We start from the raw sequence: 14,973 nt of genomic DNA, 5'->3' as shown, positions 1-14,973 counted from the left end.
TGACAGACTGGGTAAATACACAGAAGATGAGGACAATGAGTAGAGTTATTGCCTTTTTTTCTCTCCTCAAAAGTGATGTCTTATCAGTTCAATACCTATTTTAAGACACTTTTGTAGAGTCAGTGTCGTATTTTACTGTGTTGGGTGTTGTTTGCTGAGTGTGGTAGCTACCGATTTAACTGAGAGCAGAACCATGCTGTAGGATTGTAAAATGGAGATTGTTTAACTATGGAAAATTCATAAGCAAACAAATCTCACATTAACCTTTATTTTCCTTTTCAAAGAAGGCTTGCTTACAGCTGGCCAGCACGTAAGTCAGCACACCAACAAGGAAGGCATGCTCCCTGGCTGGTCATGAAGACTGCAGTTTCTTGTCTTGATCTGATTTTAAGAGCCACAGGTTTCTGGACAATCAGTATTGCTCGTTAGCTCAAACTAGAGGGGTCTAGCTCTGTTTTCACTCTCAGGATGACAACAAAGAGAGCAGAGAGAGAGCAGAGACACGTCCTTCAGTGCCTGTAGAAAAAGCATTCAGGATGCCCTTGCAGCCATAGGCAGTATAAAGGGTAGCCGTAAGCCCTTCTACCAAACAACTCCACACATGCAGCCCCTGTTCACATAATCTATCTTGAAATATACTGGCAAATGCCCCCAAGAATTTAGCTCCTGTTTCCCATCAGTTCATTTCTCAGAAAATTACCATGGATGAGAGAAAGCAATTTATGGCACAAAACTTCTCTTGACTGTAGTTGAAGTTCTTCATGTATGTGCGTCAAGCAGCTTAAGAAAAATGCTCTCCAGGGTTTTGTGCTTTTGGCATTAGATTCAGCAAATGCACTGGCCTTTGCACTGTGGTTATTCTCTTACAGGTGACAGAAGTTTTATACAGATCTCAAAGAAGGGGTTTACAGCCAAGTGATTCTAGGGTGTAACCCCTTGAAGTGAATTCATCCTTACGCACACCATCATCTTGGATCACAGCCTTCACTTTAAACTTGCACTTATGTTACACTTTACCCTCACATTGGTTTTGTTTGTTGTCCTGATGTTGTTTTGAGCCCTAATCTTGGAGAGTCTGACATGATGCAAGTTAAGACAAGAGGCCAAAATCACTTAAATAAGATTTGGAGGAGGAGTTATTTTTCATGACTACAAATTAGAAGTAAATATTAAAATATGACATACTAAAATCTGAACAATTAAATTCAGTTGTGTAACTAAGTTTTATTTTCAGATAAGTTCTACATCATAAACATATGTCATTGCCAATGACCTCTTATAACAGAGACATAAAAATCTATTTAGCTATAGCACAATTTCAGTTCTCTTAGATGCTTACTCATTTCCTGGTTTACTAGGCTGAAATATGATCTATGAGGTCTGCTCCAAAAGTAACGCCTCTTATTTTAGTATGTTGGATCACAATGTCAGAAGTGGACGTTGGTGGTATGGCAGTATACTTTGAACCTTCCCACTAACATCCCATGACATTTTGTTGCTGTGTGACAAATGGCAGCGGAGGGGTAATCTGACAAAATGGTGCCTGACATGGTATATGAAGCAAAAGGGTGGAACTGAATTCCTCCATGCAGAAAAAATGATGCCCACTGACATTCATTGACACTTGATGAAAGTTTATGGATACCAACAGTGGATGTGAGCACAGTGAGGCTGTGGGTGCTGTATTTCAGCAGTGGCATCAGTGACAGCAGGTCATCCCTGCTGGTGCAGATTGTTATGAGCGTGGTATGCAGGCTCTTGTTCATTACAGGTGAAAATGCAAAGCTGATAGTGGTGACTGTGTTGAAAAACAGTGTTTTGTAGCTGAGAATTTGCTCTATGAAATAGTGTTATTGTGCTCTTTGTATAAGTTGTAGTTTCCATGGAAATAATTAGGAGGCATTACTTTTGGAGTGACCCATATACTGTTATGCTCTGTTTGGTTTTTGATTCCTCTTCTAAGCTTAGAATGGCAGTAGGAGTAGTGATGTGCCTCTGAGATTGCTTGTATGCTGTTCCATCTACTAAGTGAGCAAGGCAGTGGTTTAACATCCAGCTTAATATAGCTGGTTAAGGAAAAGTGGACCTTCATCTTTACACCTGCATTTCTGTGCCTATGAAAATATACCTATAGACCATACGTTTTCCAAAGGGAGTTTTATGATAAACCTTTGCTTTCTGTTTTGTAAGTTTATTCAAATAACGAGTTGGAGAAATTTATCTGACACTTATATGCAAATCCTCGTAAGTTATGCACGCATTCCCTTTTATGTGAACAGTACTTTGTTAATGGCTCAATAATTAAGGGAGTTTACATTTTAAACACTTCAGTTTTTAATTGGCTGAATATTAATCACAGATCACTTTCAGTTCTGTTGTGATATGCAAATTATTGATGTCTCAGATGTATTTGTTTTCAGGTATCAGTCTATCCACATCATGCAAAGTAACATTCTGCAATTATTTCAATTAGATGCAGCCAGCCTTCAGAGCAAGCTATGTATTTCATTCTTGTCAATGAAGAGAGCAGCTGCTGTTTTCCACCCCTCGTGTTTACTGCCCAGAACTACCACTCACAAGCAGTATGGGGGCAACGCATAAGCAGTTAGTTATCTACCTGAAGTACGTTCGCATTCACAGCAAAGGACAAACAGTTGAACTCCTCTTGCAAGACGTCATTTGGTTAACTGGTCCTTCTGCCTGGGAAAGAGATGTCACCTTCTTTGGGGGTTCTAAAAATCATATTAGAAAACATAAATAGGAGTTCTTAATCAGCAGAATCTGCTTTGCACAAGTGCCATAGCATTAGAGGAATTTTACATCAGACTGCAGCTGTTACCTAAGCAGAAGCGGAATTCCACCTAGCCACAAAGAACGAGGCACACGAATAGCTGCGTTGTCTCAAGACCGGGTCGCTCGCGTCTCCTCACAGCGGTTTTGTTCCATAATTGCGATTCGCATTAAATGCAGTAAATGCTAACCATCCTGCCCACTCAGTTTCCACCTCTACTTTTGTTTCAAGGCGGGGGGGGTAGGGGGGGGAAGCAGCCTCCAGAAAAGCCGGGGAGGGGCGGGAGAGGTTGGGGGGGTGGGGGGGGGAGGCAGGGGGTTTCCTTTCTTTCCCCTCCTTTTCCCATCCGCGGCGCGCAACCCGGCTCTGTGCGGACGGGGGCGGGATGGCCCCGTCGCGGCTGTGCCCGGGACCGCACTTGTAGCTGCGGCCGCCCCATGGCAGCCCCGCGGCGCCCGGCCCGGCAGCGGGGCCCCGCGGCTCTCACCGCCCCGGAGGGCACCTCCCGCCGCGCCGCTGCTGCGTGAGCTCCGCGGGGTTCTCTCCGGGAAAGGTAACGGCGGCGCAGCTCCTCCCAGCGTGCGGGAGCGGCTGCGGGATCGCTTCCCCGGAGCGGCGTCTCCTTCCCCTCCGAGCAGCGCTCGGTGCGTGCGTGTGTGTGTGTGTGTGCGCGGCGAAGGGGAGGGGGCTCACTCTGCGTGCAAGGGGTGGGCGAGAGCAGTGCGATGGGAGCGGGCGCCCGTGTGCAGTGGGATCCTCTCCCCGTGTGCGTGCGGGGGACCGCGGTGTCGGGGCAGGGCTCGGCGGGGCGGTTGCTGCATGCGGAGGAGCCCGCCGGGGTACCGCAGCGCCGGGATTCGCATCGTTCCGTGCTTCGGCACCCGACGCGGCCAACGGGGCACACCCGGGCGGGCTCCCGGCTGCACCCGGCGCTCGGTGCGTGCGCGGAGCTGCCGGAGAGGAGGTCCCTCGTGGGGAGAGCGGCGGAGCAGAGCGGGGCCGCGGGGAGCCCGACCGCCGAGGTAGGGAAGGCGCCGAGCTCGCCGCGGAGCGCCGCCGGGAGCATCGCCGGGGGCGGGCGGCAGCCCCGCTGGGCGTGTGAGTGCGGGCGGGGACGGGGCCGCGGAGGGGCTGCGTTTGTGTCGGCGTTTTAATAGCTCCTGATTATTCCGAAGGTCTTGTTATTACTACTGTTATTTTAAGGGGGGTGGGGGGAGAGGGCAAAGCCGAGGCGGCAGTGCTTCCTGCCGGACCTTCTCCGCTCGCATCTTCCTGGAGCCCCGGGCTAGCGGCTCCGCACAGCGCTGCCCGCTCGCTTCCCTTCCCTTCCGGCGGAGTGGCTGCGGCCGGGATAACCGCTGGAGGTGTGGATGGGCTGGGGGACGGGATCTGTGCAGTGTGAATTCTCTGCGTGATGGACTTTGCAAAGGTGCGGGAAGAGGGTGGGGGAAGTGCGGCTGTACCTTGTTGCGAAGGGCTGGAAGGGACGAGGGCTGCATCGCCGCGCTGTGCCTGATCCAAGCCGGAGTGTGCGCGGTGTGTGAGCGCCCGCGTCCCTCCTGTGTTCCCCCGCCGGGAGGCAGAGGGCGACGGGGCGCCCGCGATAGAGGGGAGTCGGCGGCAGTCGAGCCGGCTCCGGCCATCGTGTTGCGGCAAAACATTGCGGTATGCCTGCACTCCTGGCCGGGCTTGCGACCCGCCGGCAGCGCCGCGCAGTGCCCCTGCTCGGCACCGGCCGGGCCCCGGGGCAGAGGAAGAGGAGGGGACCCGAGCGTGGGCGAGGCAGGGATGCGGAGGGGAGGATGGAGCGGAGTGGTGCGGACATGGAGCTGCCTCTGGGCAGGGGGCTGCCCCCGGGCCGGGAGCCTGCGGGAGTTAACAGCAGCTGCTCCGCTCTCTGCTCTCCGTGGTCCCTCTCCGGGGCCTCCTTGACCCCTTCAGCTATCCATTTCTCTCTCCCTTTCTTGCTCTCTCTGTTTTCCCCCTCCCTCTTGTCCTTCTGTCTTCCCTTCCTTGCTCTCTTGTCCCTCCTCTGCCCTCCCCTCCAAGTTCCCCAGCGCATCCTTCACTCCCTGTGGCTCTGATTCCCCTTCCTCCTGCTGACTCCTGCTTTCTCCACTTCCATCCCGGCTTCCTCCTTTCAGCTCGGTGGCTTCCCACAGCAGGAAGTGAGAGGGACAACAAGTTGGGCACTGGGGCAGTGGGGAAGGTGGGGGGAGCAATGCATCGATTATTAACTGATTTGCTAAAGGGAGTGGGGGAACTAGCTTCTCATATGCTCTGGCTCCAGTTCTGTGTGAAAAATGGCAGCTCAGCTGGATGGGCTGTACGTGAAGGCTTCTTGAAAGCCACCTCTGTATCAGTGCAGGATGAGAGCAAATTACATAACGTTTTGCAAGAAAAGAAAAAAAGGAAAAAGTTCTTCTCAGGTTTCAGTAGTGTCAGACTGATGAACTGCGACTTACACCCTGCGAATCGGGGTATTGTTATTCTGGGGGATGGGGCTGAATGCCTGTGCATGCTTCTTCCATACCTGTGTGCTTCCATTGGTCCCCCACAGCTGATCTTCTCATTTTCTGGATAGTTCATTGTATTTCTGTGATCAATTTGCTACTTATCTATTCAAACGAGGTATGCTGAGCAACAGAAGCAGGGTGTGTGCATGCCTATGCATCCCTTGAGTGAATTTCACTATTGTGGTGATGATAGTCTGTATGGTTCGATGCTATAGATACCTACACTGAGTACTGGCATTGCTTTCTGTGCCGGCATCTTCATCTTTTCTATGTTGTGCTTTCCCAACTCAGATGTTTGGGTGCGCGTAACATCAGCATTTGTGTTTAATATCCCTGAAATGCATGGCAGTGTATGAGCAGTGCAGGATCGGGGAGAGTATATATGCATAAAATTGGAATCTCCTTTGGTTATTTCACTTTGTTAGTTATGCATGTTTGTCATGTACAGCAGATAGGAATATTTGACAGACCTTACAGTTATTTGTGTTTATCTACAGCAATTTGCATTCTCTGTTTGAAATTCTAGCTCTCGTGTATTTGATGTTAAAATCTTTCAAGCTGTTCTAAATTCAATGCTTGTAGTTTATCTATAATCCTTGGCAGATACAGTAGCTTGGTGGAATACAATTTTTAGCCCAAACGACTTTTTTGGAACAATGACAACTGAAAAACGTTTTCTCTTTTCTTTCCTTCTTTCTTCCTTAGATACTTTGTCTTTGTTCAGGAGCCTAAGGTTGCTTGCTGATCACAAGAAGATGTTTCTGTGGCTCTTTCTGGTTCTGTCATCTCCAGTTTCTTCTACAACTGCAGATGCTGATATATCTGTGGAAATTTGCAATGTTTGCTCCTGTGTGTCGGTTGAGAATGTACTCTATGTCAACTGTGAGAAGGTTGCAGTCTACAGACCTAATCAGCTTAAGCCGCCGTGGTCTAATTTTTACCACCTCAACTTTCAAAACAACCTGCTAATTATTCTATATCCAAATACCTTTCTTAACTTTACACACGCAGTGTCCCTGCAATTGGGTAATAATAAGCTGCAGAACATTGAGGGAGGGGCCTTTTTGGGTCTCAGTGCGTTAAAACAGTTGCACTTGAACAACAATGAATTAAAGATTCTCCGAGCTGACACTTTCCTGGGCATAGAGAACTTGGAGTATCTCCAAGCTGACTACAATTTAATCAAGTTTATTGAACGGGGAGCCTTCAATAAGCTTCACAAGCTGAAAGTCCTGATCCTTAATGACAATCTGATTTCATTCCTTCCTGATAATATTTTTCGATTTGCTTCTCTAACCCATCTGGATATACGAGGGAATCGAATACAGAAGCTTCCATACATTGGAGTTCTGGAACACATTGGCCGAATTGTCGAATTGCAGCTGGAAGACAACCCCTGGAATTGTACTTGTGATTTGTTGCCTTTGAAAGCATGGCTGGAGAACATGCCCTATAATATCTATATTGGAGAAGCTATCTGTGAAACACCCAGTGACTTGTATGGAAGGCTGCTGAAAGAAACCAATAAGCAAGAGCTGTGCTCCATGGGGACGGGGAGTGATTTTGACGTACGCATTCTCCCTCCCTCGCAGCTGGAGCCCGGTTACAGCACTCCAAATGGTCACACCACTCAAACGTCAGTGCACAGATTAGTCACAAAGCCGCCGAAGACTACAAATCCTTCGAAGATCTCGGGGATAGTAGCAGGCAAAGCACTGTCTAATCGCAACCTCAGTCAAATTATTTCCTATCAGACCAGGGTGCCTCCTTTAACTCCTTGCCCGCTTCCCTGCATTTGCAAAACACATCCTTCTGACTTGGGATTGAGTGTAAATTGCCAAGAAAGAAACATAGAGTCAATGGCTGAACTCCTACCAAAGCCGTTGAATGCCAAGAAATTGCATGTAAATGGCAATTATATTAAGGATGTGGACACTACAGATTTTGTTGAATTTGAGGGCCTGGATTTACTCCATTTAGGCAGCAATCGGATTTCGACGATCAGAGGAGAAGTTTTCCGCAACCTTACAAATTTACGGAGATTGTATCTCAATGGCAATCAGATAGAGCGTCTGAGCCCAGAAATGTTTGCTGGCCTCCACAACCTGCAATATCTGTATTTGGAATACAATGTCATTAAAGAAATCTTAGCAGGCACCTTTGACTTGATGCCGAACTTGCAGTTGCTGTACCTGAACAACAACCTTCTGCGAAGCTTGCCAGCATACATTTTTGCCGGGGCACCACTTGCCAGGCTGAATCTGAGGAACAATCATTTCATGTATTTACCTGTAAGTGGCGTTCTTGATCAGCTAAAATCCCTTACACAAATTGATTTGGAAGGTAATCCATGGGACTGCACTTGTGATTTAGTTGCTTTGAAACTGTGGCTTGAAAAATTAAACGAAGGTATTGTGGTGAAGGAATTAAAGTGTGAAACGCCTGTACAGTTTGCTAACATTGAACTTAAGTCTCTGAAAAATGAGATCCTCTGTCCTAAACTTTTAAACAAGCCATCTGCTCTGTTCACTAGTCCCGTCCCCGCTGTCTCTTTTACGACACCACTGGGACCGGTCAGGAGTCATCCTGGTGGCCCAGTTCCACTGTCCATCCTAATTTTAAGCATATTAGTTGTGCTTATTTTAACAGTGTTTGTTGCTTTTTGTCTTCTTGTTTTTGTGCTTCGGCGCAACAAGAAACCAACTGTAAAGCACGAAGGGATTGGAAATCAAGAATGCAGTACTATGCAACTGCAGCTAAGAAAGCACGATCACAAATCAAACAAAAAAGATGGATTAGGCGCAGAGGCCTTCATTCCTCAAACCATTGAGCAGATGAGCAAAAGTCATACCTGTGGCTTAAAGGAGTCTGAAACGGGCTTCACGTTTGCTGATCCGCCAGGGCAAAAAGTCATTCTGAGAAATATGAATGACAAGGAGAAGGATTTATTGCATGTGGATTCCAGAAAAAGACTTAGCACAATCGATGAACTGGATGAGTTATTCCCTGGGAGGGATTCCAATGTATTTATTCAAAATTTTCTCGAAAGTAAAAAAGAGTACAACAGCATAGGGGTGAGTGGCTTTGAAATACGTTACCCAGAGAAACAGCAAGACAAAAAAAACAAGAAATCTCTAATAGGTGGTAATCATAGTAAAATTGTAGTAGAACAAAGGAAAAGTGAATATTTTGAACTAAAAGCTAAACTTCAAGGTTCACCTGACTACCTACAAGTCCTTGAAGAACAAACAGCTTTGAATAAAATATAGGTCATGCAATCTAATTGCCTACAGAGGACATTTATTTAATGATGAAAGTGCCTTTTGTTGACTTCTAACTTCCAAATACTATATTATATTGGTAGGCATAGAGGCAGGTGTATTCGAGGGTGTCTGATTAACTGTAGCTGCATATGATTTGTCAATTAGAGGAGAATTTCCTTAGTAGATTTTACTACATAAAGCTCATGCCCCGTGGAATCCTGTAGGGATACTGCAAACTCTATTGCCAAAGGGATGCTTTATACACGTTACACTGAATTTAACCTCAAGAGGCATATATGTTTTGTACCTTAAATGCAAACCATCGTCTCCTTGTGATTTGTTAAAGCAAACACAAGAAACTTGGTACTGGTGTTCATACCTCAGCTGGGTCCTTCATCCTGCACGTGGATTTAAGTTGGTGGAACTGGAGTAATCCTTTTGTGGTGTTGTAATGGCACTGTTTAAAGATTATCTGAAAAGTAACAAGCATGCAAAGAGAGAACATTCGATAGTATGTGTAAATTGGTTACATTTATGGCCTGCATCTTGAAACCACTGGAATTATAATGTTAAATTGTGCAAATATTTGTTTAAAAATATACCATGAATTACATACCTGCGAAATAAATTCGACCACTTGAAGCATACATGTCTATACATAACATTATAAAAAAAAGAGAAAAAAAAAAAAAGGAAAAGAAAACAGATCAACTTGACTTCTGCGGTATTTGTGGCATCTGAAGAAAATATTTGCTGTTTATGCAGAAACTGTTGTAAGACTCATCTCCAATTAAACCTAGAGTTCCTTCTCAGTTATGTGAAAAAACTTGCAACCCTAACGGGTTGTCCAAAATTGTCAAAGTGCTTACTGTGTGAGCGTAGCAGAAATTATTTTTGTAATATAATTCATATTTATGAAATACTTTGTATACTAAATAGGAAAATATGTACTCCTTAATATGTATTTAATATGCCTGACTTGTTTTCCTGATCGCAATGCATTAATCATTCGATATAAATAAAAGCAGAACAATATACCAAACTGAAACCGGGGGATGTAATGTATAGAGTAATCCGGAATTAAGTGATCAGGTATCATAATAATAAAATTGTTCTGTACTATTCTTGTGAAATTAGCATACTATCTTATTTCAGATTTGGTACCAATGGTGCATTTTGAAATAGATTCATTAGTTTTTTAGTATTGTGTCTCAGGCAATTATTTTGCCACTGGTTGTCTTGCTTTTCAGGGTTTTACAGCTTAATCTGAGTAGTTTTCACTACGTGTATTTACAGGAATTCACGATAAAGGTAATATTTTCATTGTATATGCATACAGTTTCTGTTCTTACCTATATGGCTTCCGCCAGTCAGAAAAAAAAACAATAAGAAAAAGATCAGAAGAGTAAACAATATAGCAAATTACTTCTATTTAAAAACACGGTGTAAAATAAATATAGTGGTCTCAGCTCAGAGTATTGTGTATCTCGTATCTAGAGAGTGAAACTTGCTTTTGTGAAAGCTGAATGTGAATAGCTAGGAAGAAACAGTATTCAGAAGAATGGAAAATCCCCACTTATCTCACTAGTAGATGGTACCTTGAGATAAGGGTTGAGATATATTGCTGAAGCATCGTACAGAAAATCTGCACTGTGAGATTAACAAAAGTTCCTTGACATGAACAGGAATTTTTCCATTCATTTCAAAGAGCTTTGGATTAGACCCTCTATCTCCTTTGCTTCCGGAACTGTGTTGTGTTTGTGTTTTTGTTTTTTCTTTTAAAAATCGTCATCTATATTTTATAATCAACACATAAATCAATCAAGATGACAAGAATGTAAATACTGAAGTTTGTCATGAATGTGAAACGAGCAGCGATTACAGCAAGACCCAACAGTACCACTGTGGAAAAGGCTATGTCAGCTCTTTCCTTTAGAAACCACTAATTTCAGGGCTTTATGGCACTGCTGTAAAATTTTTATTCTGGAATGATACTTGGCAAACAGCCTGCAGTATATTTTGACAAAGATTCCAAAAAAAGAAAAAAAAAAAAAAAAAAAGGAAAAAAAAAAAAAAAAGAATACTCACACTGCTTCTTTATTCCAGGGAAAGCAAAACAAAAAGACATTCTTCTACTTGCAGGCATTCGTTTCTGCTCTTGTAACTTAGAAAGAGGGTTATTTTATTATTTTATCCATGGTATGAAGTATATAAATGACTGCAGATAATAAAATGATAACGGATTAATGAATGGCTGGATTTCTTTCAAAAAGCTGCTGCTCTCCATGCACAATAATTTGCTTCTTTCAAGCTGTCACAGGGATTTTCAGGAGATGGATACTATGCACGTATGCATTTCTGGCATAAAAAGCTCTTAGTTGCCCAGTAACACAATACATGGCCAACACTCGAAGGAGAGCATTTGAGCTTGTTGTGTCGAGAGTGTGTGGATTAAGGAGTTGGTAAGGACACATTGCCATGAGAGACCACTAATGGCTCCATCGGCTGCCTGAGGATAATGGATCCTGGGGCTGCCCTGTGCAGCGCTGCGTGCCTTGACGGATGTGTCAGTGTTCACAGAGATTTGCCAAGGGATTTGCCAAAGCATGAGGCTTCTGACATGCTTCAGGGTATTGTTGGAGACAGTGGTGTCCCATACCCTTCTGTTGAAGTCGTATATGAAAAGCAGCAAATTTGCTAATACTCCAAAATGATGTAAACCCAATACACTTACGGTGAGCATCTCCCTGAGTTAGAAGAACACTTAACAAATTCCTTAGCTTAATCTCTTTTCCCTTTTTTGCCTTTTTTTCCTTTTTTTTTTTTTTTTTTTTTTCCTTCCTATGATCTCCTGTTCACTAAGACAGGAAGAACTGAGCCATTATGCTGTACCATTACATTGGGTCAGATTTTCCTACTCTTTGAGATCCCAGTCTTGTAAGCCTTTAAACTTAAATCATGTATGAAGTTATTATTCTTGAGCTAACAACGTAGCACCTGCCCAAGAGTAGGTCTTAGGTGGTATTGTGCTGCTGACTTCCAAGAGAGCAGGCACAGCAGTGTTGTGTATAATGCATAGATCCTTGCTAACTACAAGCTGGTGGTTGCTCTTTGTCCTCAAGTTGTTCACTGACCATTCCAGGATTATGCAGCTGAATGTGGGTTCACCAGCATAAAGATTGCACAATCTGGACCTTCCTGTAGAAATTGTCCCTGGATGTTTTATATTTGTGGTGCAATACGTAGGCATAATACTGTGAGTAAAGAATGCAGAAGTTGGCAAAGCACTATATTTCTGTGGCACTGTTACTTTGAACCTTAATATCAGTTTTATTTCCTCCATGTTTTGAAACAGTGTATGCGTCTGTACAGCAGTTTTAGTGTAACATCCATTCAAATCTACAGTGAGTCGTTCTGGGAAAGTGGCTCTTCGGATGTGGCTGAACAGATGTTTGTTATATTGGTTTGAGTGGCCATGATTGTAAAATGGCTGTTAAGACCCATAGACATAAACTCAATCAGTGGTGGTGTTAACATAACCTGTTGTGTTCATTGTATTATAAAGAAGTTTACATTTTTAAACAAAATCAATAAAGTGTAATCATTTCCTTGAAAAAAAAAAGGTGCAATTTTATCAGGAAGCATCTGCTATAGTACAAGAATGTGAGGCCGTTTTGTGAGTTACATTTTGCATTTAGTGTTCAAGATCGACAGCGATATAGAAATCTAGTATAGTAACATCTCTTTAAAAGTGATTTTTATTTGAAAAAAGCCATAATGACATTATAAATGATAAAAGGCATGGCCTCATGAAAAAAATGTTAACAGATGTGTCAGAATCAACAAAACCCATCCAGAACTTGATGGTAGTATAATGTCTATTATATCTTTTGCATGATTTGTATATTGATATTGTATGAAATGAACACGGTGAGGGTTTTTTTCGTTTTTGTTTTGTTTTCGTTGTTGTTGGGTATTTTTGTTTGCTTGTTTTGTGGGTTGATTTCTTTACTGGTTGCATCCAAAGAGTTGGGTAGGAAATATCAAAAGAATGTATTTATAATCACTCTATTTTCAAATAAAATAAAGAAAACAAAACGTATCGGTTTTATTCTGCTTCAATCATTATTATCCTTGATTAGTTGATAATATAAAAACTTACAAAGTCTAGTCCAACATGAAACAGAAAACTGTAAGTTATGATTTTTGCTTGTCTTGAGCGACATCAAAACATCAGCCATCATTTACATAGAATTTTTATGAAAAACTAATAAAATTGTTTGGTACCACTGTGTTTCTGAAACTAGACTTTGTTACGTGCCTGTAATATCCTCTTTCAAAACATTTGTATATTGGAGAAAGAGAATCTGTCATGTAGTTAAACATACATGTTTTCTAACTACTTTGAACAGTTTATTGTTTTTTTCTATTGTATTAACCAAATACTGGTTCCTTTTGTAGTATATAGTAGTATATGTAGTATATAGTACCTCAGACAACAGTTATTTGCTTTAGGAACATGGGCAGTATTTATTTTTTGTTTGGGTTCTGAGTTCTTCAACACGGGAATGCTCAGAGAGACAATCTCATGATGCCTTGATTCTGCACCCTTCTCATTAATCATCTTGAATAAAAGGAAGAAAATTAATTTATCTTTAATTCTTTACCTATAAGAAAAGAAGAATAAGTATCCATACACTATTCTAATTGGTTAGGTTATCTTTTTATTGTTATTATTTTATTATTATTATTATTATTTTAATGAAATTTGAAAAGCCATCTTTAGGCAGTTTAACTTCCAAATTTTGATTTTATAGTAAAAATGTTTAACAAAGTCTAGTAAAAAAAAAAAACATAGTGGGAGGGGAGAATATGTTTCTAATTACGCTTCATTCATCCTTATGTATTCTGACTGGTGTTGTGTTGAAAACTAATAGTAGGAATGTTAATACTCAGGGACAAATTCCTCTCGGAAATGCACTGTGTAAACATATATTAGTATGTAAGCATGCAAATGGAAATCAGACTTAACTCAGCAGTCTTCAGTGGAATCAAATCAGCCTTACTCTGGTGAAGACTAAAGCAGAAATTCACCATAATATGTGGGGAGCTGATACTTCTGGCAATAAAAGAAAAAAACAAGCTATAGTTTTCTTTTACTTGAAAGAAAAATATAGTCTTACTTTCTAATCATTAGTGTGTGTAATAGAGATGTTCTTAATTTCATATAACAGTGGCACAGAATATAGAGTAGGTACAGTCCTGTGCCCATTTGATGCCAGAAGAACTCTATTGATTTAAGAGCTGTGGGCATTCTGTTGTTGTAGTATGGATACAAAGCTATTAAAATATGCTATTTTAATACATAGACTTGGAATACAGGGTAGATAAAATAAATACGCTATCTTAATAATGCAAGTTATCTGCTAATACAAGTTATTCCCTAAGGTGGAATGCTCTCTGCTCCTCTCACTCATTAAATAGTATCTACTTGGAAGTATCTGCACTTTACTTTTCATTTTATTTGTGGTCATTGGTAATACTTGATATAATTCTTTAATTTCCTGAAAAAAGGACATTTTGAGCAGACTGTTATTTCTGAAGTACCAGTAATTAGTCCCAGACTGATGCTCTACTATATTGATTTTTCTTTGTCTTGCTCACACCAATTGTCTTACAACAATTGCAGAAATGTTGTAGTTATTTCACACTAACTCATTTCTTAAAACCACAGATAACAACCAGGACCAAACAAACAGAATCCAAACTGGTGCTAATGCTAAATTTTATGTATGTATGTGTGTATATGAGTGTGTATATATGTATATAAATATATATGTGAGCATGCACAAAGATTTAAATGTTTCTGTGAGTACCTTTGGGCTTTGTTTAATCAGCAACCAAAATGTGATCTTTATATTGCATAATAGCCATTTTGCCTGTGTGCAATGACAAGTTTTTCTCTGTCTGTTTCCTTTACCCATAAGCATTTCATTTCTTGATTTAATTCAATGTCATTTCATAAAATCATTAAATCATAAAGTTTGGAAATGACCACTAAGAAAGATCACCTAGTCCAATTGTTGGTTCATCAGCACCATGCCCTCATTCCCTAGATATGTGTACCCTGTGACCAGTTGGGTTGTCCTTCCATACTCACACTTCACCTTCCCCAGTCTTCTACAGCAAAATGTTTGTTTAGAAGCGTTAAATGTTTCCAAAGAGACAGAGAAATAGAATTTGTCAAAATGTTATAATAAAATCAATAACCATAAAAAACAAACTGTAGGAGTCTTTCCTGGATGGTTTCTGAGTCACATCAGATATATCTATGTGATATAGAACATATGACATTCAGAACATCAGGTGATAGGTGAGACAGAGAGGAATAGGAAACGGTTTA

The 14,973-nt window shown here is 41.9% G+C and overlaps 1 protein-coding gene across 7 annotated transcripts; it reads left to right on the top strand.

The window, feature by feature from the left end:
- The first annotated feature begins 3,158 nt into the window (after positions 1-3,158).
- On the top strand, positions 3,159-12,672 carry SLITRK4 (SLIT and NTRK like family member 4). Of its 7 annotated transcripts, none has more exons than XM_072335154.1 (2): positions 3,159-3,344; positions 6,013-12,672. In XM_072335154.1, exon 2 carries the CDS (start codon positions 6,063-6,065, stop codon positions 8,574-8,576), a length of 2,514 nt encoding a protein of 837 aa, XP_072191255.1. In that variant the 5' UTR covers positions 3,159-3,344; positions 6,013-6,062; the 3' UTR covers positions 8,577-12,672. The 7 variants fall into 7 exon arrangements, with proteins under 7 accessions (XP_072191255.1, XP_072191250.1, XP_072191253.1 ...); XM_072335149.1 differs by having other exon boundaries at positions 3,263-3,435; XM_072335152.1 differs by lacking the exon at positions 3,159-3,344 and adding an exon at positions 3,460-3,813.
- Positions 12,673-14,973: the final 2,301 nt, after the last annotated feature.

Source organism: Excalfactoria chinensis, chromosome 4, assembly GCF_039878825.1.
Source record: "Excalfactoria chinensis isolate bCotChi1 chromosome 4, bCotChi1.hap2, whole genome shotgun sequence".
Taxonomy (NCBI): Eukaryota; Metazoa; Chordata; class Aves; order Galliformes; family Phasianidae; genus Excalfactoria; species Excalfactoria chinensis.
Note: the sequence above shows the minus strand (reverse complement) of the source record. Positions and strands in the feature narration are given on the sequence as shown.